The 27112-nt window shown below is 42.9% G+C and overlaps 2 protein-coding genes across 3 annotated transcripts; both read left to right on the top strand.

Moving 5' to 3' along the window:
• The first annotated feature begins 1851 nt into the window (after window positions 1–1851).
• ercc4 (excision repair cross-complementation group 4) lies at window positions 1852–7609 on the top strand. The gene is made up of 11 exons (XM_058061309.2): window positions 1852–2298; window positions 2359–2539; window positions 3213–3408; window positions 4078–4285; window positions 4362–4542; window positions 4798–4929; window positions 5015–5119; window positions 5461–6064; window positions 6472–6564; window positions 6648–6760; window positions 6824–7609. Exons 1-11 carry the CDS (start codon window positions 2122–2124, stop codon window positions 7555–7557), a joined length of 2724 nt encoding a protein of 907 aa, XP_057917292.2. The 5' UTR covers window positions 1852–2121; the 3' UTR covers window positions 7558–7609.
• A 984-nt stretch (window positions 7610–8593) lies between these two features.
• Window positions 8594–25060, top strand: mrtfba (myocardin related transcription factor Ba). Of its 2 annotated transcripts, none has more exons than XM_058061306.2 (16): window positions 8594–8767; window positions 13843–14086; window positions 16622–16687; window positions 16864–16919; window positions 17483–17558; window positions 17785–17946; window positions 18080–18240; window positions 18328–18471; window positions 18569–18816; window positions 19111–19276; window positions 19887–20918; window positions 21179–21301; window positions 21431–21577; window positions 21799–21879; window positions 21962–22013; window positions 22223–25060. In XM_058061306.2, exons 2-16 carry the CDS (start codon window positions 13936–13938, stop codon window positions 22732–22734), a joined length of 3177 nt encoding a protein of 1058 aa, XP_057917289.2. In that variant the 5' UTR covers window positions 8594–8767; window positions 13843–13935; the 3' UTR covers window positions 22735–25060. The 2 variants fall into 2 exon arrangements, with proteins under 2 accessions (XP_057917289.2, XP_057917287.2); XM_058061304.2 differs by having other exon boundaries at window positions 21742–21879.
• The last annotated feature ends 2052 nt before the right edge of the window (window positions 25061–27112 follow it).

The following is a 27112-nucleotide window of genomic DNA, read 5'->3' as shown; positions in this document are numbered from 1 at the left end:
CTTATTTATTACTGATTGATTGATTTATTGTCTTTATTCTTAATTTGTTTATTTTTTTATTTTATTTTGTGTATAGAAAAATAAAAATTAAGATATTTGAGAACAGTAGAATGTTTTATCAGATATTTTGGTGTGGAAAACCGGAACCAAAGTACTGAAAAAGTGTAGGGTATAGCAGAAGCAAAAGCATTGAAGATAGTTTTTTTTTTATTGATTTTTTTTTCCAGTTTTAATAAATTCGTTTTGAGTTTTTTTTTTTAAAACCTGATGCGGCCCGGCTTCACCCAGAACCTAGCTCCGGTGGCCCCCAGGTAAATTGAGTTTGAGACCCCTGCTCTAATCTATTCCGACACCAAACAATTTTAACACAAAACACATTGTATAGACATGTAGATGGTACTTATTGTTGATGAGGGCTTCCTGTACCATACATCCTGGGGAGATTGGCAACTCAGACGCCATCTTCAACTTCAAAATTGTTTGGCCACTTGATTCTGGATGCCTTACACGTACGTTCCTTACTGGCTGCTGATATTGTCTTGGCCGCGTGCTCCAAGATGTTAGGATACAAAATTTTAGCATACATTTTGAATGTTAACCAAAAAACTAAGCAAGGTACCAATTAATGTATATTTTCTAAACATATTACCCTGTCCTTCTCCAGGAAAAGTTCTGCTACTTTGTTGTAAAAGTTTTCTGTTGAGCTTGGATATGAAATCTGCCATCTTGACAGTCAATTCATTAATTCAGCGGAGCATAAATATATATTTCATGCATTTCACTTAATGTGTGACATACATTTTGAGCTGCATGGGGCTGGCTTTTCCTCTCTATGGAAGGACAGTAACAATTTGCACTTTATAGCTGCTCCTTCAAGGAAAGGTGGGGTACTACAGTACCAATTACTATGTTTCGAACAATTGTTACTTTATCCACTGACTTCAAATCCTAATGACCTCCAGATATAAATCATCTATGGGATTAAAGTCACTTGAATTTATGGTGGCAACTTTTTAGTGTTCAAATACCCTGTGGAGTTCCAACACTTTGCTTTGTCCTGTCAAGGGCGAGTTGATAAAACAGAAAAGTAAGATAGCGTTAATGGAACAAACCGAAGCGACTGCCTTTTTTTTTTTTCCACCGCCAGACGGTTGTTTGTCTGCACCATCATGCTGGCGGCGAAGCTGGCAAGAAGGTGGGCCGCCACCACACGGATCCACATTCGCTGACATTCTCATGCAAGTCAATTACAGCGCTGTCATTGTCAGCGCCTTAGAGCGATAATCCGCCCAGAGATATGTCTGCATTGTGGCTAAAACCACATGCCGGAGCTCACTCTGCATTTGTGGAGTAGATCTACACTTTTCACACAATTTCAGCTGCTTTTCATTTTCTGGGTACTTTTTTTTTTTTTGCAAGTGCTACAACTGGGAGAATCAATTAGCGTATCAGGAACCCAAAATACTGGAGATTTGTACTTTTCTTACTTTACACACAAAGAGAAGTTCTCCCAGGTCATCTCATCAACTGCTCCTGAAGGTCCCAAAAACCACATTAGGCAGGGGTGCCCAAAGTGCGGCCCGGGGGCCATTTGCAGACCACGGCATGTTCTAAAAATGTTAACGAACAAGAGTCGCTATATTATGAGAAACAAGCAAAACAAATTAAGGTTAAGGATGGAAAATTAGATTGTGGAAAAATGTACAATACAGTCAAAAGTGGTTTAAAAATAATACATTTACAAGAAAGTTAAAATACATTTTAAAATGACTAAAAGAAAATGAATAAAAAGCAGAAATAACATAACTTAAATATTATAAACCAAAATGTCATTTGCTGGGTTGAATATGTTCGATGTTTTTAGATTCTATTATTTCTATTTCAGATCACTAAAAACTACATGTTACAGCATAGAAGTATAGCTTCTGCATAAATATTTTCCACCAGTAGATGGCGTGCTGAAGTTTTTTCGAATTCCCCTTTCTTGCTCTTTTAGCATCACGTGACCGGAAGTGTTTCGTCAAAACAACAGGCGCCATCTTGCTGTAGATAATAGCTAGTTTTTGTTATGTTTTGTACTGTTTTTAGCTGACTCTGGCAATTCGTGTCTCTGCTTCCACCATGGCGGGTCCTCTGCTGGAATTTGAGACCGAAATGTTCCTGAGTTTGTTGGGCAGCGACGGACTGCTAGTGGTGGCGGAAGGGATGGGAATAGACCGCATCCTGCTGCAGTTCATGCGGGTGTACTCGGAACAGGGCAGCCTGGTTCTGCTGCTCAACACAACCACACCTGAACAGGTCGGCAACGGGCTCATTAACGACAAGTTATACTTTTAACTGCGTTTTTTATTCCATCAGGAATACTTCACGGAGCAGCTGCGAGTGGAAGGAGTGAGCCACTTGCCCAGGACCGTTACCAGCGAGGTCCAAAGTAGCGAACGATACAACGTTTACACCGATGGAGGCGTACTGTTTGTCACCAGTAGAATCCTGGTGGTCGACTTCCTGACAGACCGTATCCCTGCCCATCTTATATCCGGTAAGCGTGCGTTCAACACGGCCAATGGAGCTCTGCGGATCGAACCAAATATGGACATGATCGATACTAGCGTTATTAGCGTTATCTATATATTATTACTATATTATTGTTATTATTATTTATATATTATTATTTTATATAATATTAATTAGATTTTATTTTTAAAATTAATATATTTAATAAATATATAGAAAATATACTATCTAATAATTATTATATGTACAATTTAATAACAAATTTAAGTATTATGAATAGTGCTGCAATAATTAAATTAATACTTTATATTAATATAAAACAAATCTTAAGTCTTTGTAACAATAACAACAATAATAAAGTAACAAAAACAGCTTGTCCTCATAGAATCACAAGTGAGCAGGAGCTTATTCCAGCAGACTTTGAGCAATTGGGGCGTTGCAAGTGGGAGGAAATCATACCCTAAGAAAATCCAGGGTAAAACCACAGGAAGAATATGCAAAATCGCCGTCACAAGTGTGTACATCTAAGCATTACTGTGAAAAGACCCAGTGTCTGTATGTACTCTTTGATTGTGCAGGTGTACGTTAAGCTGTGTCTAACTTAACAGCATAGAGTAACTGACAGAGGTAATGTCTTATCTTTTACCTTTTGAAATCAAATGCACATATCCTTTGCATTCTCTCCACTTCCTGTCAAGGCATCTTGGTGTACCGCGCTCACAAAATCATTGAGTCCTGTCAGGAAGCGTTCATCCTGCGCCTATTCCGACAGAAGAACAAGACAGGTTTTATCAAAGCCTTCACTGACAAAGCCACTGCCTTTTCCTCGGGGTTCTGCCAAGTGGAGCGTGTGATGAGGAACCTCTTTGTCAAAAAGCTCTACCTCTGGCCCAGGTATGTACACCCCCAACTGAGCTGATTTGAGGTTTTTTTTTGGAGCGCCAGGCCTGCATTGTGTTGTGCATGAAAGAGCGATTGCGATAAGTAAATGACATGTCTGACATGTAAATGACCTGCATTATTTTGGAGTCTTTTCTACTGTACTCACTATTCTAGTGGTGGTAATCAAATGTAACTGTCAGTGAATCCCTAACCCAAGACATGGGAAACCTGAATAAAGCAGACCTCCGGCCTCTCTCGACACTTATTTTTTGTATTTTTGTTCGCTTTGTTGTGTCTTTATACCCTGTCACATAACTTCATTTTAAAAGGTTCTGCCAAAATTGTACAACTTTTATGACAATTAACCATAGTATAAAATGTTTCATGTAAAAGTGCTTTCATTTCTACTATTTTAAAACTTGAATTAGCATCCGAATAATCGGAAGGTCAAACAATGTCCTTTTTAAAGGGGACCTATTGTGCAAATTTTTCGACATTTTGTATTGAGTTATATAGTACGGAATCTTAATCCCGGATTGCACACATCAGTGAAACGTAAAGAAAGGATAGAAATGCAAACATTGTGGGCTTTCCAACAGGCCCCACTGTATGCATTTCTGCCTTCACACTATTCTGACCCCCTCTCGTTCTTCTTTCGCTCTTCTGTTCTACATTCAACAGGTTTCAAGCTTCAGTAAACACATCACTAGACAGACACAAGCCAGATGTGGTGGAGCTCCATGTGTCACTGACGCCGGCGATGAGGGCCATCCAGAGCTCCATCCTGGACATAATGAGCGCTTGTCTGAAGGAGCTGAAACGCTACAACCCCACCCTGGAGGCTGAGGATCTCTCCTTGGAGAACACGCTGAGCAATGCCTTTGACAAGGTCGCTACCATCTTGGTTCAATCTGCGAATGTAAGAATATTTTCCGACTTATTTTCACACCTTGTCAATCATGCAGACCATCCGCCATTACTTGGACCCCTTGTGGCACCAGCTGGGATCAAAGACAAAGGCACTGGTTCAGGATCTGAAAATACTCAGGGTTCTGCTGCTCTACCTCACCCAGTACGATTGTGTCACGTTCCTCAACTTGCTCGAGTCCCTCCGCTCCAGCCAAAAGAACTTTGGCTCCAACTCCGGTAATTTAAAGGGTGGTGTTAATGTGTGTGTTGGTTCGCATGATTCATTTGTCCCAGGTCCAGGTGTTTGAGAGTCAAACGCATCATCGACAGGCTCCGTTGCTGGTTTCGGTTGCAATTTTGTTAGCTAGTATCTTCATTAGAAGCTAAGGATCACAGTTGGACTCATGTCATACGTATATTGATTTTTTTTATACATTCAATTCCAGGTTTAAATGTGTCTCCAATCAATGAAACATTCTTGTATCTCCTTAGGGTGGCTCTTCCTGGACTCCAGTACTACCATGTTCATGAATGCGAGGAGCCGAGTTTACCGCATCACAGAGAACAAGAAGAAACTTAAAGTAGGTGCCGAAGCAGAGAAAAATCATCCATCCTCCACCTCAGGTGACGGCGAAGAGAGCCCATAAATATTTCTTCAGAAGACATTGGATGATGGCTAATGAGATTGCTAACAGACTGTGTGTTTCAGGGGTGAAGCGGGAGCTCGTGCTTGAGAAGAGTCCCAAGTGGGATGCTCTGACTGATGTCTTACAGGAGATTGAAAAGGAGAACAAGAGCTCTCAGTGTGAACAAGGTGAGAGGGTGTGTTGACGCATTGGTCTGTACTGCCGTTTTAGCCCATTTAATAATAATAATAATAATACATTTTATTTGTATAGCGCTTTTCAGAGTACTCAAAGACGCTTTACAGTAGAGAAAAGAAATAAAAAGAGTTGAGTAAAAACAGAGTAAAAGATGCATTAAAATACAATATCCAAACATTCATTCAGAGCCAAAACAAGGCTAAAAGCGGGGCGGGGTGCAACAACAATTATTTCCTGACATGAAAGGGCCATTATGTCATCATTTTCATGAGGTATAGGATCGTATGAACTGGGAATATCAACATAAAACAGTGTAACAAATCACCTTTAGGTCGCGTGCTGATCTGCGCGAGTGACGACAGGACTTGTGCCCAGCTGCAGCAGTACATCAGGCATGGTGCCGAACGCCTCCTGAACAGACTCTACATCCGCACCATCGCTAAGCGAGATCCATCAGCTCCCTCTGGTTTTGATGTGACAGCACACAAAAAAGGCAACGGCTACCTCAAAGGCGTCTCCAAGGGGAAGGACCAAAAGTTTTCCAGGGGGAAGGAGCCGAAAAAAAAGGAGCGGAAAAAAAAGGCCACCAAGACCAGGCCATCCCTGACCTTGACACAGATGATTGGGGAAGAGCAGGCGCATGAACCAGTAGCGATGGGCAGCAGTGAGGATGACATGCCCGGAGAAGATGAAGAATCAGCAGTTGCATCGGAAGAAGAGGCTCTGAAGCTAGATTTGTCATCGGATGCTTACTACGCTGTGCTGAAGGAGCCCCTGATGGTCATTCACCCCCTGAAGGGCTGCACCGACCCCCACAGCCTGACTCGGGTGCTGCATGAAGTGGAGCCCACTTTTGTGGTGCTTTATGATGCCGAAGTCAGCTTTGTGCGCCAGCTGGAGATCTACAAAGCCTGTCGGCCTGGAAAACCACTCAGGTGTGTGAGTAGAAGGTCAATAACAAGGTTATTACCTCCATCGGGTTATGTTTTTATCAATATTGTTTGTGCTTTGCCGTCATAACTTGATTTTTAGGCCTGTCACGATGACAAATTTTGCCAGGCGAATCTTTGTCCTACACCGGTTACGTTTAATGAGGTGTAACGTATGAAAAAACAAGATGGTGGACTGAATGACTGACAGAAGGGTTCACTCAATCCGTTCACTCCCGCTATAGAACCAACACGCCCAGGTGTTGAGACAGAAGAACGGAGTGAACCCTCTTGTCATCCAGCCTTTCGTAGCAAGAGAGAAGGAAAACAATCACGCGCGCACATGTCAATATATCGAACTTTTATTTATTTATTGATTATCACGACAGGCCTAATAATCATTTGTCCCCTAGAGTGTATTTCCTCATTTATGGGGGTTCGACGGAAGAACAGAAGTACCTGACTGGGCTGTCCAAGGAGAAGAAAGCCTTTGAACACCTCATTAGGTCAGACTCATGTTCACAGTTCATTTGAATGTGTTCCTGTTGGTGTCAGCATCTAACTAATGGGTGTCCATTCTTTTTTGTAGAGAAAAAGCCAATATGGTCATCCCAGAGGAGAGGGAAGGCCGAGAAGATACCAATTTGGACCTTGCCAGGAATTTAGAGCCTGCCAATGCCACCACTAACACTCGCAAAGCAGGTAAGTTTTTTTATATGCCTATAATGTCAGATTTTGTCTTGATGGGTATTTGTGTTTATTCAGGAGGTCAGGACCAGCCCAAAGAGCCCTCGCGGGTCATTGTAGACATGCGTGAGTTCCGTAGCGAACTTCCCTCCCTGCTTCATCGCAGTGGCCTGGACATTGAGCCCGTCACTTTAGAAGTCGGTGACTACATCCTGACGCCGGAGATATGTGTGGAGCGCAAAAGCGTCAGTGATCTCATCGGCTCACTGCAGAGCGGTCGCCTGTATACCCAGTGCCTCTCCATGAGCCGCTATTACAGAAAACCAGTGCTGCTCATCGAGTTTGACCCAGCGAAACCCTTTTCCTTAGTGGCCCGGTCCGATTTCCGCCACGAGATATCGTCAAATGATGTTTCGTCCAAACTCACCTTACTCACGTTGCATTTCCCACGCCTTCGCATTCTGTGGTGTCCCTCCCCGCACGCCACGGCTGAGCTCTTTTTGGAGCTGAAGCGAGGTCGTTCGGAACCAGACGCCGCTGCGGCTCAAGCGGTCACGGCCGAATCAGACACGGTGGCGGAATCTGCAGAGCTCTACAACGCCGGGCCTTATGACTTCCTGCTCAAGATGCCGGGGGTCAGCACCAAAAACCTTCAAGCTCTTATGAGAAACGCTGACAGCCTGGCTGATCTAGCCAAACTCAGCCAGGATAAGCTAGCAGATATACTTGGGAATGCAAACAATGCTAAGTTACTCTATGAGTTCCTGCATAATGTTGCAGGTGTTCAAGCTCCGGCACACCGGATCAAATAAAGGCCACTCCTTTTTTATCACAGGATGATTTTACATCTTATGTAGTAACTATACAGATATGCCTAAGATTAAGATATGCCTTTATTCGTCCCTCAGTGGGGACATTTGTAAAGAATGCTTTTGTCCAATGGGAGTCATGGAAGTGAAGTCATTATGAATACATGTTACAAATTTGGATTATTTTTATATTGAGAAATTGATTTCTTCAAAATAAATATGCTATTTTTTTACATTTGCAGTGTGGTTTTAATATTAACTTACTGTATGCACCCAAAATAGTTTATTGACACCAAATTACAGATAAATTTTAATGTAAATGAGCTATGTGAAATTTAATGAGCAATCTATTTTGGCTTTGAATTCAATATTTGGCACAAGAGTTGATTTGTCTTAAATAATTGTAGATTATTTTAAATGCATGTATGTAATCCAGTATATGATAAGATATCTGAACAAAACAACTACAGTTTAGCTTTGGGTTATAAATAATAAAAAAATTAATGTATAACATTAATTGTAAATACTGTACATTTTATTTTTAACAATATGCCGAGGGCCAATACTTTGAACAACTGTGATCTATGTTAATCTATGCATGATAAATACAAATATATATTGTATAATAGTTATAGTAAAGTATACATACATTTTTTTAATTCAATAATACACAAATATTCACGAAACCACCATAATGATGAGAATACTACCAAAAATTTAGTTAGAAAACCACAGGTTTTATCCCAACTGAACAAAATCTGAATATATTATTCCATCTTCCACAGAAGAAAACAACGCTAGATTTAGTCCCTGCTCTCCCGTCACGTTGCCAAGATGGCGATGATCGAGGGTGGTTAGAGTCCATCGAGGCGCACTTAACTACTTAGGACACGTTCATCAGTGTACTGGCGGTGCATTGTCTTCTATCGCACTTCTCTGTGTCAACGCACTTACGCACTAACAATGCTAAGTGGAAGTGAGGAAGTGCACTCTCACGCCAACCACGCCCCCAAACACCCTTCCTGTCCGGCTACGTCATGACGTCACTCTGCATCAGATCCCACAGAGCAGTCGCAGCCATTTTACTCCGCCAAATAAACTTCAATCTCATTCCTGGAGGAAAACAAAATCACACAGGACGACATTGTTGTCATTATGGATACATCGCCATGAACGTCATCTCGGACGTACAGGGGTTTCCGGGGTTACCTTGGTAAGTAGTGGGAGCCATGGCGCCGTTGTCTTGTTTTGAACATGTTAGCTTGTGTCCGCATTAACAAGCTAACTAGCCAAAAATGAGAGGCGTCTTAAATGCACACATAGATAAAACTGCAAAACTGTCTACATAGTATGCGTGAGTAAGTACTTTTTACTCAGAGAAACGAGCTGCGCGTATTTAGTACTTAATGGCACTGTGTACAAATCACTCACCTGTCAGATTTCTGTCAGATTTCAAGTGTCCCACACCCACCGGCCTTATCATGTACAATTAAACACATTTTGCCAACTGACATGACACAAGGGTAATACATCTAAATACTACCTAATTATACAGTACAGAATTAATGTTATTTTTGTTTAAACTTTGTAATAGTTAATTACGTGTGTTTCGGCTGGCTCAACGTCCAGTATACAAGCTTGACTCCTTCGTGCATTAATGTCATTTATCCATCCATATTCTGTATGTAATATTCAATTACGGGCCACAACATAGGGGACACTTCCACGGTACGATTCACTGCCAAATCTAACGAATGCACGCTTTTCATTGGTGTAGAACTGCATAACGTCATCGTAAGGTTTTAATATTCGGCTCCTCTTGTGCAGTTATACTCAACTAAAGCTGCAACTCTTTTGTATCTTTGTGTCTGTACCATCTAATGTTGTGGCTGCTGCAATGGGTCTTTCGCGAACGATCCACTTCCTCCATCCGGCTCGCTGAAGTGAACGAGCAGGTCTGGTTATTTACCCGTGTGTTTTTTTCTGTTAAAGCCACACGTGCTTGCTCAAAATGTGTGGTGCTGAATATGCCCAAGAGTTAAAAAAAAATAATCTGTCCACATTAAAACACATTCACCAATTGTGAATTTTGGCCAGTCCCGAAAACAACAACTACAGTTGACAAGGTATTGTGAGATTCCACGTGTTTTTTTTTCTTCAGCCTGGCCTGTTCGGCAGCTTAATCACGCAGTTCGGGCACACCTAGGGTTAGCACATTTTAATTAATATTTTTTTGTGCAATATTTTGTTGATGTTGTGTCACTTTAAATAGTTTGGAATTTGAGAACCGACCCAAATCACTACCTTCTGGCAACATAGCTGAGTCATAGTTCTTGAATGATAACCGACACTTTTCATAATAGAAATAAAGGCAAATTTACACCCCACAGCACTCTCGCTCACCTGTGATTACGTTTCTATGCAAAATATGTTTTTTAGGGAATGTAATCACTCCTCTCGCAAGTAATTTAATGACAGCTGCCATCTTGCGTCAAAGAAATAATCATAACAACTGGAAATTACAGTCATCCAACAACACAGAAGCATTGGGACAAAAGAACTCTCGCCCAATTCCATGAGGGATGGACTAGTGTGAGTCGCCTTCCAGTTGATGGCGTGAAAATAAATGAAGTGGTGCCTCAGCAATTCCAGTCAGGTCTGCTTGAGTCATACACCCAGCCAGGAGGTGGAAGCCACATGCTGAGAAATGTGCATTAATATAAACATTATGCATATGGGTGGATGGTAAAGTCATCATCCTTGCCTCCCTGTGTTTTTCATATGTCAGCCACCTCATATAGTGTTACAAAGATCTGTTAATAACAGGCTTTCCTCATACAGTACAGACCAAAAGTTTGGACACGATGCGTTTTCTTTCCTTTAATGGCCATTTACATTGTAGATTGTCACTGAAGGCGTCAAAACCATGAAAGAACATAGGTGGAATTATGTACATAATATAAAGCGTGAAATAACTCTAAATGTGCCTTGTCTTTTAGTTAGCTCTCAATGGACTTAATTTTGCAACCTTTTTTCACATCGTAAAAAATACAAATATCAATAATAAATTCCAGAGTAATCAAAACATGATGTAAGTTGTAACAAACATTTCCTTCTTTTAAGTGTTTCTTTAATAAAGTTTTACAAAGTTAATCGCAATAATAATAAATGTTGCTGTTGCTTGGTTAATATGCAGGTCACATTATGTAAATTCAACATTTCAACATTCTAGCTGTTTTTATATCTTTAGAACACACAGAAAAGAGAAAGACGGGTGTTCATGTCTCGCATGAGGATTGTGGATCATAGGCAAAATCCCCTCGCCCCCAGTTTTCCTTTAATGATAAGCACCAAAACAGTTCATAACATGCACCATCAATCAAGTTACGCCTAATGCCATTTTTTCATATTTGCCATCCGATGAATGGTGGCATCTGGTCATGTTTTTTGTCCTTTGTCCATTCTTTAGCTACTGTCTTAGTGCACAAAGGCAGCCAGGAAGGAAGCACGTGTGAGCCATGAGTCAGTCTGTGAGAAGAGAGCAGACCTCTGCCTCTGCTCAGTGAGACCAAGGATGACATCACCACTGTCTTATCTCTGGATAAAAGCAGACATTTTTCTTGGACCATATCTGAGCTATTTAGGGCCCTAAACTGCAGACTCAAACGGAATTGTGGCGCAAAGGGATTTTCATGCATGTGCTTTTGTGCAGTGTGTGTGCACTTTGTGCGTCCATATATTCCCTCAGGTACTCCGGATTCCCCCCACATCACCATAAAAAACATGCACGTAGGATAATTGGAGACTTTAAATGAACTCCAGCTCACCCCTGAGGACAAGTTGTATATAAAATGGATGGATGTACTGTGTACTATTGGGTCCTTTCATTTTTAAAATCAACATTATTCTGTTTGCAGTCTTTAAAAAAAATATTTTTTTAAGAAGAACCAGACCACCGTAATGCTTACTGCAGAAAAAGCCTTGAAACTAAGACTTACCTTGTGTCACTTCAGGTTGTGTGCTCACAAGCAGAGGCACTCGGGTTTTTAGGTACTTTATCAGTGGAAGTCGCCACAGCTATTGCTATTTGTAAACTGACCCTTTGCCCTCCTCTTGTTATTGCACCAAGACTGTGGGACACTGAATGTTCTGCTTCCTCGTGGAAGGAACAGCTTTTTGTTTGGTTTGTTCAAAATAGATAAGAATGTGAAGTATTTAGTTGTTTATTTTCTTTTGCCTTGCCACATACAAGATGGTGTTGTTTTTATTAGGAATTGAACTTTTATAATTCATTCATGACAAAAAAAAAAATCCCACTTATCACTCCAATAACTGATTTCTGTGTGTTTGAAGCCATGTTTGGGAATGGGCATAATAATGAATTGCTTGCTAAGAAGTATGGGGATTTTGTGGAATTTATTTTCGATCAATTAGTAGTATTCAGACCGTTCTTGATTTTCAAAAAAGCGACGAGTGACAAATCATTATTTTTGGAGAAAGCTCATAGACAGCGAGCCTAACCCACAACCACAAAAAGAAGTGACGGAAAAAAGTCATGGCCATGGTGTCATCTGGCCGACAGACAGACACAAGTACTTCTAATAAAACACTTGCATTGGATCTTATTGATCGATGAACCTAATGCCTGTCTAATGTGGTTAACACACGGTTAACCAGGAACATCTGTACGAATGTTTGCTGTAGTTTGCAATAATATCACTAGTATGTTTCATATATGTGTCTAAAGTATATATGGACCTGCAGTGAAACCCATTGGACTTGGCAGTGCTGTTTAAAGAACAATGCGCCTGTTTACATCAGTTATTTAATTGTCCCAGAGAAGTGCTGGTGTTTGTTCTGCACCGCTTTGTCAGCCTTAAGGCCCACTTTCTGTCACCTAACACCTTTTTCTAGCCTATTATTTTGCACTTTCCCGTCAAACTGGCCTTTTGTCATTTCAGTTTTTTAGCCCTTCATCTAAGAGAAAACATTGCAGTTACCTTTGTTTTTACTCTGGCAACAGGATGCGGTGGTGAGTGGGATATCCTACGTGAAAAATGTGTTTTACAATAACATGAAACAGCCCAGAGTGCCGGTAAATTGATTTATCAATCCAAACCAAATCCAGTTATGCATTATATAATCTTGGCACATTTGCTGAAGAGCCCTTCAGTTGTGTATACGTGTGAGTGTACAGATGATTGATTTTGTATTCTGAGAGTCTCTCCCCTCAGACTGCAGTGTGGTTGCAACAGCTCTCTAGTATTCAATCAGTACCATTGAGCGACTTCCTTTGTTACAGAGCTGCCAAGCAACCTGCAAACATTCCTTTTTCTGTTCCTTGCATCCTTGAACGTTGGTGAGCTTCATTCAGGCGTCTTGAAGTGGGACTCATCCTCCGTTCTGTTCTCTCACTTTACACATGCGCTTGTGTTGTCATTCCTTTTTTCTTTTTGCCGTGTTAATGCAGTCACAGTGATCGTTCAGTATGTGCATCTTTTTTTATAAATCATAGCTCATCATCAAGGTGGGGAACAATAATGTATGTAGTACTGTATACGTAATTTATATAATAATAATAGGGTTTATGGCATCTGAACGTATTACTCAGCACTATAGGCTTCAACCATAATGATCCCATATTGTGTATGTGCTGTAACCACATCTTTTCATTTGTATCCTGTAGTCCACTACATGTAATGTGTCTGGCGCTTATGTGCCTACACTGAGAAATGACAGGGGCCGTGTGAACGTAGCCAAGAGCAACATCAGGAAGGCTAGCAAGAGGTCTCAGGTCTTGGAATGGATTGCTGCGGAGAGCGATAAATAGCATTCATGTTTCAACCAAGCAGACTGTCATCTACTTATTAAGTCCCCATTGGGAAGCTTAAATAGTTTGTTTTGCTCCCCCAAATGTTTCCGTTCCCTCTGTTGGAAACCACCATGACTACGTCATATTCGCGATTGTGAAGTCTGTTGGAACAGCTGAAAGTTGTTTCCCATGGGCAGCGGTTATTCAGTGCAATGGCCCTGCTGGCTCCTTTTAATGAGTAATTTGGTCTTGGACCGAGCTCTTCCAGATGGCTGCCATGAAATGCCACCCTTAGCCTTTTGCCAGTTTGGTGAAGTAGCCATTCCAACAGGATGATGATGATGATAATGATTCTGATGTTCTCGTGAAGAACCCACAAAATACCTTACTTCTTTGCAAGCTCTTCTTTGAGAGACACTCTCAGTCTTTATATAAGTGTTGTAATTTCTTTCCCATTTTCCTCGCATTTTCCGCAGGTAGCAGCCACACTCAACCTAAAGGACTGCAGGCTGCGTCCCTGCAACTTCCCTGGGAAACCTTCAATATCCCCAATTTTCTCCTGAAGCAAGATGGAGTCCCAGTCTTGCCTGGGGCACCTTGTGTCCGAAGGGATGTGTCTGCTGGTTCCCAGTCCCCAGAGTGAAGCAGTGACCCATGACATGGAGGAGTTGTCACTGCAGCCCAACCAGGGCCTGCTGCCGCTGAATGAACGCAAGAACGGTGAGGTTACTAAGCTATGTTTGCATGCTTGGCCAGATGATCCGTGAAGCAGGCCAATGTGTTGAAAGACTGCAGGAAGAATCAGAGTCATAGTCAATAATTTACTTGTCACATCTTGTTTGCAAATGGAGAATTCAGTCAGTGATTTCAGACTTGGCATGCAGGCCAGTTTTTTTTCCCCCCACTGTGACAGCCAAACATGCTTTGTCCTATTCTACACACCAGGCTTGTGCTCTACTACACTTTATAGTGTTGTGATGAATTGCATTGCTGGTAATGCTTGCTGCTACAGTATGGAAAGAGAAGTCCTGTATAAATGGAGAAAGAATAATACATTGTAGCTAATATTTAATCTCAAGCAATACACACAAGTCTAGTTCATCGGGTGAATGCAGATAAATGTGAGATAGCAGGATGGTATCCAGTGCTGTGCAAGGTGGCTGCAGATTTCTGCAGGAGAGTCCAGTGAAACATCTTGGTGGTGGAAATTTTCTGTGGAATGTCAACTGTAGTAGCACCTACTCATCATCTGGGCTTTTGTCATTTCCCCTCCAGCAAGAACACACACACACCTCATAATTTTTCCACCATAGCACTTGGCCAACCGCAGAACCCCGTCTCCCGCATTGACTTCATCATCGCACTGTCTGAGACCTGAATGCCCAGCAAGAGCTAGAGTGATACTTTGTCAGCGTAGTCGTAAAAAGTTACTGGGAAGTTGCTGTAGCAGAAAATAGGGCCACGGTTACGTCAGTGTCAAGTCACACAGAGAAGTGATAGTCATGCTGTGTATCATTTGACGCATGAACATTGCCAAATATTGGCTGTAATGGCTTTTCATCAGAAACTTGAAATGTTTTGTTGAACATTTGATGCAATATTTACAGAGACACTCAAATCAGGTGATTTCTCATTTTAAAAAAACATGTCATCGGTGCATGCCAATAAACACCTTTTACAGCCAGTCACAAAAACTGATGCATCACAAAATATTGAGATTGCCCCAGGCTGCGCCAATCAATACCAGCGTGTTTGATCACTCCCTTATCACACCTATTGCCGATCCATTATTCTTGCATCTTTGTTTACACGCTTGGACTGTCTTGTCGCTGGCTGTATTTTATATTGGAGTTATCCCCCTAGCTGTTTAATGAACATAAACACACAGCGTATTCATATCACAGGGGTCTCCTTTCTCACCAGCTGATTTGGAGAAGCTCACCAAAGGGTTGAAGAATTCTTTATACCTTTATACAAGTAGTTTTGTATTGTAACTGTTGAATTCAGACTTTATGTTGTTATACAATGACAAATAATTATTGATAGTTAATTTCCCATGTAGGCATATTACCCCAAAACATGCAACAAATTAAATTCAGATTTTTGTCAAACAGATGTTTCACAAAAATAAAGGCAGAAACAGACAATCCAACCAAACATTTATTTTTAATAACTACCTTTTTGGGATCCTTTCAGTTACCTCACTCATCTTGAATAAATAGAAAAATAAAGTAAAGTTAATCCATGTGATTGGTATCAGAATCGACAGCATGGAACACTGATTCCCTGCTTCCTGCTCCCTGCTCATAGCAGTTGGCGTCTGTGCATGTTTTGCATGCACTGATAGCATTTTTTACATTTTTGCCAGATGTGGAAAGTAATCGAATCGTACTATGCAAAGTATAAATGTTAGTTTGTTAGGAGTGAAAGCTGCAGCTGCTTGACAAACTTTACATAAGGTTACAACATTCCTATATAGGGCACTTTTGAATGTTAGTCAAGGTGACGTGAACATTGGAAAAGTGGGTGGAACACCAACGGCTTGATTCCGCTGGGCCCGCTCTGACTGCGGCACACCCTTGAGAGCTGATCAAAGTCACAATTTTCTATTCTGCTAAAAATACATTCTTATTTTTGGCCAAGGACTCATTACTACACAGAATACAGCAGATCAAGCTGGGCGGGAAGTCTTCCATTCAAAACAAGACAATTCATTGCATTTGATCATTTATTTTACCTTGAACACCCTTACTTGCAACAAAAACAATGATTTTAGTTTGGAATTCACAAGCAACAGTTGGCACTTGATGATCCCCAAGACCTTTGGGAAAATACTCTGTGGTCTAACGAGACAAAAGTAGAACTTTCTGGAAAGTGTGTGTCCCATTACATTTGCCGTACAAGTAATTCCACATTTCAGAAAAATACATCATACCGGCAGTAAAATATGGTGGTGGTAGTGTGATGGTCTGCGGACGTTTTGCTGCTTCAGGACCTGGAAGACTTGCTGTGATTAAATGGAACCATAAATTCTGCTGTCTGTTGGTGACCTCAAGCTGAAACCAACTTGGGTTCTGCAGCAGGACAGTGATCCAAAACACACCAGCAAGTCCACCTCTGAATGATTGAAGAAAAACCAAATGAAGACCTTGCAGTGGCCTAGTCAAAGACCTGAATCCTATTGAGATGCTCTGGCAGGACCTTAAAACCTTCATGACCTTTATTATTTTTACAGATTGCCATTTTTCTTTTCAGTTCTGCAGTTGAGACTTCAGCAAAGACGAACTCGCGAGCAGTTGGTGGATCAAGGCATCATGCCACGTGAGTAACAGCATTTGTCAGCTGTGCATCAATCACAGTCATGTGTGGGGGGATGAGCTTACCTCATACTGACATGTCTGATGATTGGCATGGTGTCTTCATACTGGAATAGAGTTAGAATACAGTTGTACCGACATGTGTGCACTGAACCAGCTGATATGTGTGTTTTGCTGCAGCCCTGAAGAGCCCGGCTGCTTTCCATGGGCAGATTCGCAGCTTGGAGAGAGCCAGGGTATGGTGCACACGCTGCGTACTGTGAAAAGGACTTTGGCCACCATTATATTTGTCATAGTTAATTGGCCATATCAATCTAGAATGTTGCTCAATAGAGTGCAGCCCTTTGCCAAGGCTGTTAAGTGTGAACAAAGTTGATAAACAACAACTGTGAAGTGTGTTTGTATCCGTTAGTGTAGCAGGCTATTTCCTGGTTCATGGGCAATGACTAATGGAGGTGTGCAGGTGGATTGTTCCTTTGATGCCATAATGACTCAAACCGTCATAATAAATTATTGTGTGAGAATGTTTACAGCAGGCCGTGGGCCTTTCTTTGCACAGGCTTTAGGGCAACTTACTACAAGTCTTTACAGCACGTCACAAACAGGAGAAAAGTAGGGCTTGATTAGCTCAGCCTAATACACCTATAGCATAGTACGGGTCATCTCTGCATCAGTATGTCATAATTCATCATATTTATGGTGCACCCCTAAAAACAATAAAACTAGTGGTGGTCTAAGGTGTGTTTGCACATTGTATCAAATCAAAAAACAGATTTGACTGGTTTGTGACTCTCCTCAGACGGAGAATTTTCTTAAACACAAGATCCGAAGTCGTCCAGAGAGAGCAGAACTGGTCAGGATGCACATCTTGCAAGGTAAGCGGAGTCCCCATGTATGCTAAATGAACTGTAGATAAAGCTAGTTTACATAGTTATATTACATATATTTATGGTGATTTTTCTTACATCTCACACCCCAGATCTTGATTTACATCCCTGATTACACGAGAGCACCATATCTTAACATAACTCAACAGTATCAGCCAAACATCCAAGCGTGCTGCTATGTATACTCATGGTAAGATGTTTGGCTTTCATTCAGAGACTGGAGCTGAGCCGTCACTACAGGCCACCCAGATGAAGCTAAAAAGGGCCCGATTGGCTGACAACTTGAATGAGAAAATTGCCCAGAGACCTGGTCCCATGGAGCTTGTGGAGAAGAACATCATACCTGTGGATTCCAACCTTAAGCAGGTCATAATAGGTGAGAGAAGGAATGGTAACAAAAGGCTACCCTGTTGGACAACATGGAAAAGCTCTAATATTAGCACTACAGTCTGGCAGTACACTGAAACTATTGCTCAATGTGACATTTGGTTTTTTATGACTATGAATAGGACAGGTGAATTATCACAAGGTCTTGGATGAGGACAGTAGTGATGCCCTGTCCCCAGAGCAGCCCGCCAGCCAAGAATCTCAGAGCTCAATGCCCTCACCTGTGGAGGGTAAAGGCCCAGAACCCCCATCTCCAGCTGCACTTCCTCCTAGCATCCTGAAGGTCAGACAGGGGACAACCTAATACTGTTGTGTCTCCTTGAATAGTTCATAGTTTCAAAATGTTTCTGTATTTTATTCCATTGTTTAGTCCCCCCCAGCTGCTGTACAATCCACTGCAGACAGGATAAAGCTAATTGCTCCGAGTGAGCAGCCTGCAAGCCGCCCAGCCATTCCTCCTGTTCAACCAGTCACTCCAGTCACTCCCTCCAAGCCAGGCCCAACACTGGTGAAAGTATGTGTGATCACTTTACTTTACCGGTTTGCCTTTTTATCTCATAAAGTCCTATTAGTTATCACACAATAAACACTTGGGTCTCCTCCCACTACAGCAAAGCCAGCAGAAGCTGCCTTCTGAGAAGAGCCGCAGTAAGAAAGGCAAAGAGGCCAAGCCCAGAGTGAAAAAGCTCAAGTACCACCAGTATGTTCCACCAGACCAGAAGCCGGAGACCTGTGAGTCCCAGATGGACTCCTCCTATGCCAGACTTCTGCAGCAACAGCAGTTGTTCCTCCAACTGCAGATCCTCAGCCAGCAACAGCAGCACTACAACTATCAGACTATTTTACCGGCCCCACTCAAGTATGTTCATGGAATATGCTAAACACAAGAAATAACTCATATTACACAGGCACGGCCAAAACTAGTTCTAATAATGTTAACGTCTTTTAGCTCCCGTTTGATGTTGGTTAATCCTGGGTAAAGAAAGATGTACAATGATTGGTGGAATGCATGACATGGACGAGTACTGGCAGCCATGATGTATATAACTGTAAAGTGATATCCACACAGCTTAGTGCCTAAAGATAGAACAATGAATAACACAACAGACGCCATTTCTTTGTCTATATAATGATGTTATGTTACTCTCCACAGACCCGTGACAGAAGGCCAGAGTGGCAGTCCTAACGGCCTCCCGACCTCCATCGTGGTTTCATTGCCTGCTGCACCTCCACCACCCCCGGTGCCTCTGACACGGCAGAATAACTCATTATTGAACCGCAAGCCCGGAGTCCTGCCGGCCAACCTGGAGGAGATGAAGGTATCTGGATAACATTTCAACGGAATGTACCTTCTGCATGCATGTTTGCCAGGAACTTTTGAAGTCACATGAATGAGGCAAGAGTGCTTTGCATTATAGCAAGCTATTCAAAGATATGAAGCTATTGAGTACATGCTACTACAACGATAACCTACCATCAATATACTTAACTATTAAGTGCAATGCACAACTTATCCAATGATGGCCAAACAAAGAGCTGTATTAAAAATAATCAAGCTATACTCTAGCTCCAATACTGTAACCCTCATATTTGCAAAATAAGGTAACCAAAATATTAAAAAAGCTCACTATAATACAGTAATATACCCAGTTTTATTCAAGTGTCAAGCAAAGGTCTATGTCAGTAGGATTAAAAAAAAAGAACACAAGGGCTGTCAATCAATAAAAATATTTGATCTTGATTAATCGCATGTTGTCCATTGTCCAATAATTAATTATATTGAAAACATGATTGCCCCCTAAACCTAATAACCAGTTGTGCCACCCTTGGCAGCAACAACTGCAATCAAGCAATCAATCCCAAACAATTCATCAATCAATTAGGAACATCTATTCAACTCTATTTCATAATGGCACGTTTCTTTTCTAGGTGGCTGAGCTTAAGCTGGAGCTAAAGCTGCGTGGCCTCCCTGTGTCAGGAACTAAAACTGATCTGATAGAAAGACTGAAGCCTTTCCAGGATAGCCCCAGCTCCTCTGCTTTGACCACTATTCCCTCACCTGCCACGACCACTCTCACCGCCATCCCCATGGAGATCATCACCACCGCTACCAGTCCTGCCGTTGTCCATCCACCCCAGCAAGTGGCCCCTGAGATCATAAGCTCCACACCTCCAGTCTCCCCCACTCCAAGTGATCCCTTCACTTTCCAGCAGGATGTAGGCATGTCAGAGGCTAATTGTGAGCCACAGTTGTGCCCGGCAGGGCCGGGGTCCACGCCTCTCCCTCCCTTGCCTGTCCCAGAAAAGGACAGGAGGCTCCATGAGAAGGAGCGACAGATTGAAGAGTTGATGAGGAAGCTAGAGCAGGAGCAGAAGTTGGTGGAGGAGCTGAAGATGCAGCTGGAGGTAGAGAAGAGGAGTCAGAGCAGCTGTACCACAGACTCTCCATCTGTTGCCTCCAACATCCCCGCAGTTTCATGTCCTTTGAGCCCTGTAAAACCGGAGAAACCAGCCATGTCAAACTGCTCTCCAGCTTCCTTTCCCAACTCAATCTTGGGCTCCCAGACTCTCACAAACCCGCTGCAAAGTGTGGTGAAGTTGGAGGACGTGACTGTTTGTTCTGGCAAACCCATCCAGCGGCAGCATCAAACTCAGCTTATCACACATACCCAGGCCCAAGTAACCACCAGCCCGCAGCCTGTCCATCAGTCCCAGAGAAGCCCCAAACTCAAGACTCAGCCACAATCCCAACCCACCACTCCAAACCTGCAGCAGTTCTTCGTCAGCCATCCTGGCGGGGTGTCACAGGTGCTCGGTCAACCCCAGACGTTGCTAACGACATCTGGTCAACCTCAGACTCTACTCTCAACTGGCCAGTCTGGAACTCAGATTCTGCTCCCTGTGTCACTGTCCAACAACACAACCACCATCCAGCTGCCGAGCACGACTGTTAGCTTACAGGTACGGGGAGGGGGGGTTACTAGGGCTTTGTTACCTCCATGCAGTACATTTCAGCTTAGCTAGGTAAATGATGTGGCATCGCATCAGTGTGAAAAACAAATCTAGTCATGGTGGATGCTCCTTATTTACCCAAATGCAAGGGTGCTAAAGCATGCTTCTGTACCAAGGCGTAGTGCTTTGTGGAAATGGGTCTCTAACCTGCTTTTTAACGCAGTGTTCATTACAGCCATTAACTCTTGTTTCATTTTTTTTTCTATCAGCCTGTCCTTCAGGCAACTGTCTCAAATCCAGGCCTCGTCCAGGCCTCCATTCCGCAGCTGCAGACAACCAAGATGGAGACATCCCCCAATCAGCAGTTAGCCAACCACAACTCATTGCTGCAGGTTAGCCATGCCACACAAGATGTCATGATGATAGAAATCAGTAGAATAGGTCCTCCGTACTTGTCCTCTTGTACTTTTATAATGTAATTGGTGTTTCACTTGCAATGCTCTTGTTCTTAATGCTTCCAGACTTTAACAATGTGCAGTAAAACCATTGACATGGAGAACCACACAAGGCCTGAGATCAATCCCCAGTGTTTCTTGAGGAACTCCCCAGACAGCAGGGCATCTCCTCGGGCCTCACCCAATCACATCTCTAATGGGCCGCTCAACAAGGTAGCAGCAGTTATTTCACTTTTCCTGCAGTTACATTATAACATTGCTTCTATATTGTGTCCCCCAGCTACTTTTTTTAATGAAAAGCATAGTACAAATTTTGAAAATATACCATATTAATAATTTATGCTTAAGTTTGTGCTTGTTTTTTTTTCTCTGTCAAGTCTTCCCCTGCATCCCAACCGACACTTATCCTGCAGCCTGCATCTTTGCTTTCTCAGCTTCCTAAGACAAAAGAGCCTCCTCGCTATGAAGAGGCTGTCAAACAGAGCCGCAACATGCATGTTAACAGTGTTTCACAGGTTAGATTCCCATACACACACACACGCTTACACACACTATGTTGGAGGGATTGTCTCTCAATAAAAGATGGTGTCTTTACAGGCTACCAGTCAGCAGATGGATGACTTGTTTGATATTCTCATACAGAGCGGAGGTAAGGAGGCACTCATGTGTGAGGTTTCTCATGAAGGATCCTCACATTGCCCGATGTTAGTAGCTTATTTCATATGACCTTATTCTGTATAAAAGTGGTTTAAATGTAGGAAAACATTTGTTTTGCAATGAACAACAACAATGAACTCTGTTGCGTCCTCATTAACGAGCTGTGTAATTTATTCCCCTCCTCATTCGACCCTGCTTCAGAAATGACTCCATTTATCCAGCATGAGCCTCCAGTGTCTCTCGCTAAGAGCCACCCGGTCACAGCCAACATCACCACTCTTCCAGTCAACACCGCCCTCTCCAGACACCCTCCACAGATCCAGGTGGCCCCCCCTCCCACGCTGAGTCCCATCGACCCCAGCCTGCCCAACCTCTCCTCTCTGGCCACTGACAATCAGCTGGAGGCCTTCCTGGAGAGGACGCTGGCCAACACGCCGTCTGCATCAGACCCGCGCACCCGAGGCCTGGTGGAGGAGCTGCAGGCACAGCTAATGGACCAACAGCCCTACTCGCCTATGGACACATCCGACCTGTCCTTCTGCGACTCCTCCTCTCCCCCGTCCTCACTCAACATGGGCCTGTCCGACCCAGCGCTGGACAACATGGAGTGGTTGGACCTCACCATGCCCCCAGGTCCAGGCGGGGCTCTCACACCCCTTGGGATGCCTACAGACTTCCTGGACTCGCATGACCTGCAGTTGCACTGGGATTGACGCATGAGTACAAGAAGCTGGAGAAGAGAAGTCGAGTCCTGACGTAGAGAAGAAAGAAACCCAAAGCAGCAGTAATATTCCCACTACACCCCAGTAAGAGCCTCCAGACAGGCAGTGCACTGATTCACTACAAGCAGGAGTTTGCACAGCTTAAAATGATGATGTCATCGCTTGGAAAACCTGTAGGATTACCATTGGGTAAAAAAAGGGTTGGAAATACGGATCTGTTTCAGAGGCTGATGTCATGATTGCTTAAAAGGCCAGGAAGTTTTGAGTTTTGGTAGCATGGACCATATCCTGGCTCATATCCATCGCTAAAACCACCAGTGATGACTGCAATATAACATCTGTGGAAATATATTGACCCCTTCCTGCGCTGGAGAGATTAAGCCTAATCCATCCTATCGTGCACATTTTGCTGACTAAGCTGACATGCTGCATCAGATGTGACTTCTTACAGCTGTCACCGACCGCGCTGACGAGCCAATGAAAGACTACAAGCGGAGGGCGAGGGAGGACGCTCCTCTGGTGGCGTGAGAGCTATGCACTAAAGAGGTCTGGCATGGCTGCGCTCACCTCCAAACTGGCTAATGTGAACTCAGCATATCACAAGTTGCTACCAAAACGATTGATTGCAGTCACCGCGACGCCGGATCGTCTTCAGAGATTTGTCACCAAGTCTCTTTGTTTTTTTGAATGTATTCTGCAGAGTTGACAAAAAAAAACTCGGATTTCACTCGTAATAAGTGGCAGCTTCTCTAACTGTGGAAAGGGAACAAATTCATACGTAACATTTTAGGTGTGGATTAAACAAGGCACATCAATCCATATCTTCACTGCACTGCAGTATCCCTGCACTGTGTGTGTGTGTGTGTGTGTGCGTGTGTGTGTGTGTTGGTCCATGTGACGAAGCATGATTTGCAGAAACTCGAATACAGTGGAACCTCCAAGGTTGACAACAATGGTACAGTAATCCCCCCTTTATCGCAGCTAATTGGTTCCAGACCCAACCATGATAAGTGAATTTCTAGGAAGTAGATTCCTTCTTCCTAAATAGAGCCTTTTTAACTTTATGAGAGCCTCTAGACATGAAATAACATCCCTACAGTCATCTTTACACTCATACTACCCAAGATAGTAGATATCGTAAGAAAAAATTATATAAGACATAAATAACTTGTGTGTTTGTGTGGACAGGAAGTGACGCTGAGGATTGATATTACACCCCCGTGGCACGTGCAAAACATGATAGAGTGAAAAGAAGTTCTCCTCCCATCCAGTGTGGAAGTGGTATGTTTTTGGCTTTCGTAGTTCGTCCTTCCTCACTCCGTTTGAAATCCTTTAAGTTTAGAATAAATTACACTGAAGGCTAACTAGTTAGCTTGCTAGCATGCTATGCGGCTGTGGATGTCTCTTGTGTCTACGCAGTTTAGTTTGCCGTCTATGATGTTATTTTTATTGTGCAGAAAATCACATCAGGTGGCACGGCGGTCTAGTGGTTAGCGCGCAGACCTCACAGCTAGGAGACCAGGGTTCAATTCCACCCTCGGCCATCTCTGTGTGGAGTTTGCATGTTCTCCCCGTGCATGCGTGGGTTTTCTCTGGGTACTCCGGTTTCTTCCCACATTCCAAAAACATGCTAGGTTAATTGGCCACTCCAAATTGTCCGTAGGTATGAATGTGAGTGTGAATGGTTGTTTGTCTATATGTGCCCTGTGATTGGCTGGCCACCAGTCCAGGGTGTACCCCGCCTCTCGCCCAAAGACAGCTGGGATAGGCTCCAGCACCCCCGCGACCCTCGTGAGGAAAAGCGGTCGAAAATGAATGAAAATCACACCGGTTTTCCAACTGTCCCACCTTAGTGGTGTTTGAATTTGGAGGTTCCACTGTAGTCCAAAATGAGAATGGCTGCTGAGGTCGTCTAATCGTTGTCCAAATCTGCTGGCGTGGCTGCGCGAGAGTTGCATGAGCTTTGTACCGTCTTCCCGTCTTTGTGCGTTTGCCTCGTCGTCTTCTCGTGCATGGCTGTTCTCACGTTTAAGCTGTTCCACCCCCGCTTCAGCCTGTTTGTGTACGTTGGTATCATCCAATCCTTGGTTAACGAGGGAGGACAATATGGCTGCAGTGTGCTCCAAACACTAAGAAGAGGGCTGTGCTCTTTTTTTATAATGATTGTCTGCATCATATCCAAACTATCTTGATGCATATACTCCGTCATACAAATCACCTCTTTTGTTATTAAGTCCATGACCACAAGAGGGCGTTGCCACTCACTGCTTTAGATGAAGACATGGTTCCATTCAGAGGTTTGGTCTGCTTCTACCAGGCACACACACCCCAGCATTGGATCTTCTCATGAGGTCATATTCTTTGTTTTATAAGGGTGTCAAATTGAATTCTCTATGGCCAAAAAAGGCATTTGGAATATATTATCACTTTTTTTTCCTATTTATCACTTATTTTCGGGTTGACTAAAACATATAATGTGATTTGTTTTGTTTTGTGTTTCCTAAAATGACTTTGGTTTGCTTTTTCTTTGTTATAGTGATACTGTATATGACGTTTGTGATATCGGCCGACTCGGTCTGGTGGTGGGAGCCTCACTGGCCAGTTAAGTGACAACAGCTCATACTTTACTGTCGTCATGACAGCTGCTCCTCTTTCATGTACTGTACTTTTAGACACATCCGTAAATACTACATATCGCCCTTACTCTCCCCATACTGACTGCACACTTTATCGCCATGGTCACATTCGCAACATGGGTTCTGACCATTCTGGGATGTCAAATGAAGCACAGGCGGTCCTCCCCCCCCGCAATCCACCCCCATTGCCTCTTGTTTGTATGCCATATGTTTTGCACATTGTGTACATATTTATATAGACGTAATGCATATTTTTATACATGTGTAGAATCCACAGGCTCTCTATTTTGTAAATACTACAAACAAATGTAATGCCTTTTATGTGACAATAAAAAAATGGGTGTACTGTACTATGAACGGGCTTTATATGTGCATTATTACTATTTGCACAGAATCCCGGAAAATTGTAGGTTAAGAGCAATGCTGGCTCTGTACTATAAGAAATTCTGTGCTAGCATAAAAACACTACACCTGAAATTGTGCAATTTCGGTGGTTTAGTAAAGTTCATCGCCAGGCTGATAATCGAGACCGTGACTTCATTCCAAAACATCCTGCGGAAGTCTTAAAACAGTTGTCGTCCTTCAAAGTCTGTCATTTGGCCCATGAACTTAACCACGTGCATGTTTTTTCCTATAATTTCGGAACAACTTCCGAGAGACCGCAAAGTCTTTTGGTCAGATCCCGTTCACGGTGACCTAATTCCATGTTTTCCAAAGAAACTCTCATTCGGATCTTTCTTTGCTCACGGCTTTTAAATGATGTGATCATGTTTGGAAGGAATCGGGGTCTTTTGGTGATGTCTTTATCTGCAGGGCAGACATGCCACTTGCATCATGGTATCAAAGGAATCGGCTTCTCAACCACCCGGCGATACTTTATTATCCCTTTCACTGAATCACTGAATAAACTCATCCATAAATCATGTCAAATACAAATATTGCGTATATCATATATTTGTATTATAACAATAAAATGAGCGCTAAAAGACATGCGTAAAGGGAAGCACGTTTGCTCAAGGGCAGCCATCTCTTTGGGGGTTTTAGACAACCCATCTAGTAAGCGGTGAAATCCTCGTCACGAGAAAGTAACCAAAGCCAAGATCGGACCACACAATTATTTTTACAATGCATACAGAGTATTGCCATGCCCTTCCTTTGACCCCAGCCTCCATGTCTAAATCACAATAACAACAAACTGTATGGGAAAATATGATATATTCCCTTTTATGTTCTAGCTGGTGGCTAAAAGCCTTTTTCCTCTTCCACTTGGAAGCTTTCAGGCCTATAAATGAGAGCGTTTGATAGATGGGAACGTTCTTTATCACGGCAGGAATGCTACCTTTGATGATTTGATGCTTTTTTTTACCGACATGGGAGGCAAATAGACGCCATGAAATGAAAGGATTGCGTCGAGGCCGCATTACACGCTCGTCCAACTGCAAATATGGCCACCGCTGTAGCATCAATAAAGCCCACAGCCATTTTTATAACATGAGAGTGGCTGGATGATGCTGACCTACATTCATTTGGCACATGTCGCATAAAGCTCGCCACACCATAATCACACGTGCACACCTCATGAAGCCTTATCTTGTGACCTCGTCGGCCGTTTCCTTTGTCTTTTAACGGCATGCTACGCTTTGTTGGCGACATCATCAAAGCTTTGTTTGCTATGTTCATGTGGTGCTAGCAGTGCTATTGGGTCACGATCATCAAGTTGATGTCATTGCCTG

Source organism: Doryrhamphus excisus, linkage group LG2 (genome assembly GCF_037039965.1).
Source record: "Doryrhamphus excisus strain RoL-2023G ecotype Guam linkage group LG2, RoL_Dexc_Guam_v1.1, whole genome shotgun sequence".
NCBI classification, from domain to species: domain Eukaryota; kingdom Metazoa; phylum Chordata; class Actinopteri; order Syngnathiformes; family Syngnathidae; genus Doryrhamphus; species Doryrhamphus excisus.
Note: the sequence above shows the minus strand (reverse complement) of the source record. Positions and strands in the feature narration are given on the sequence as shown.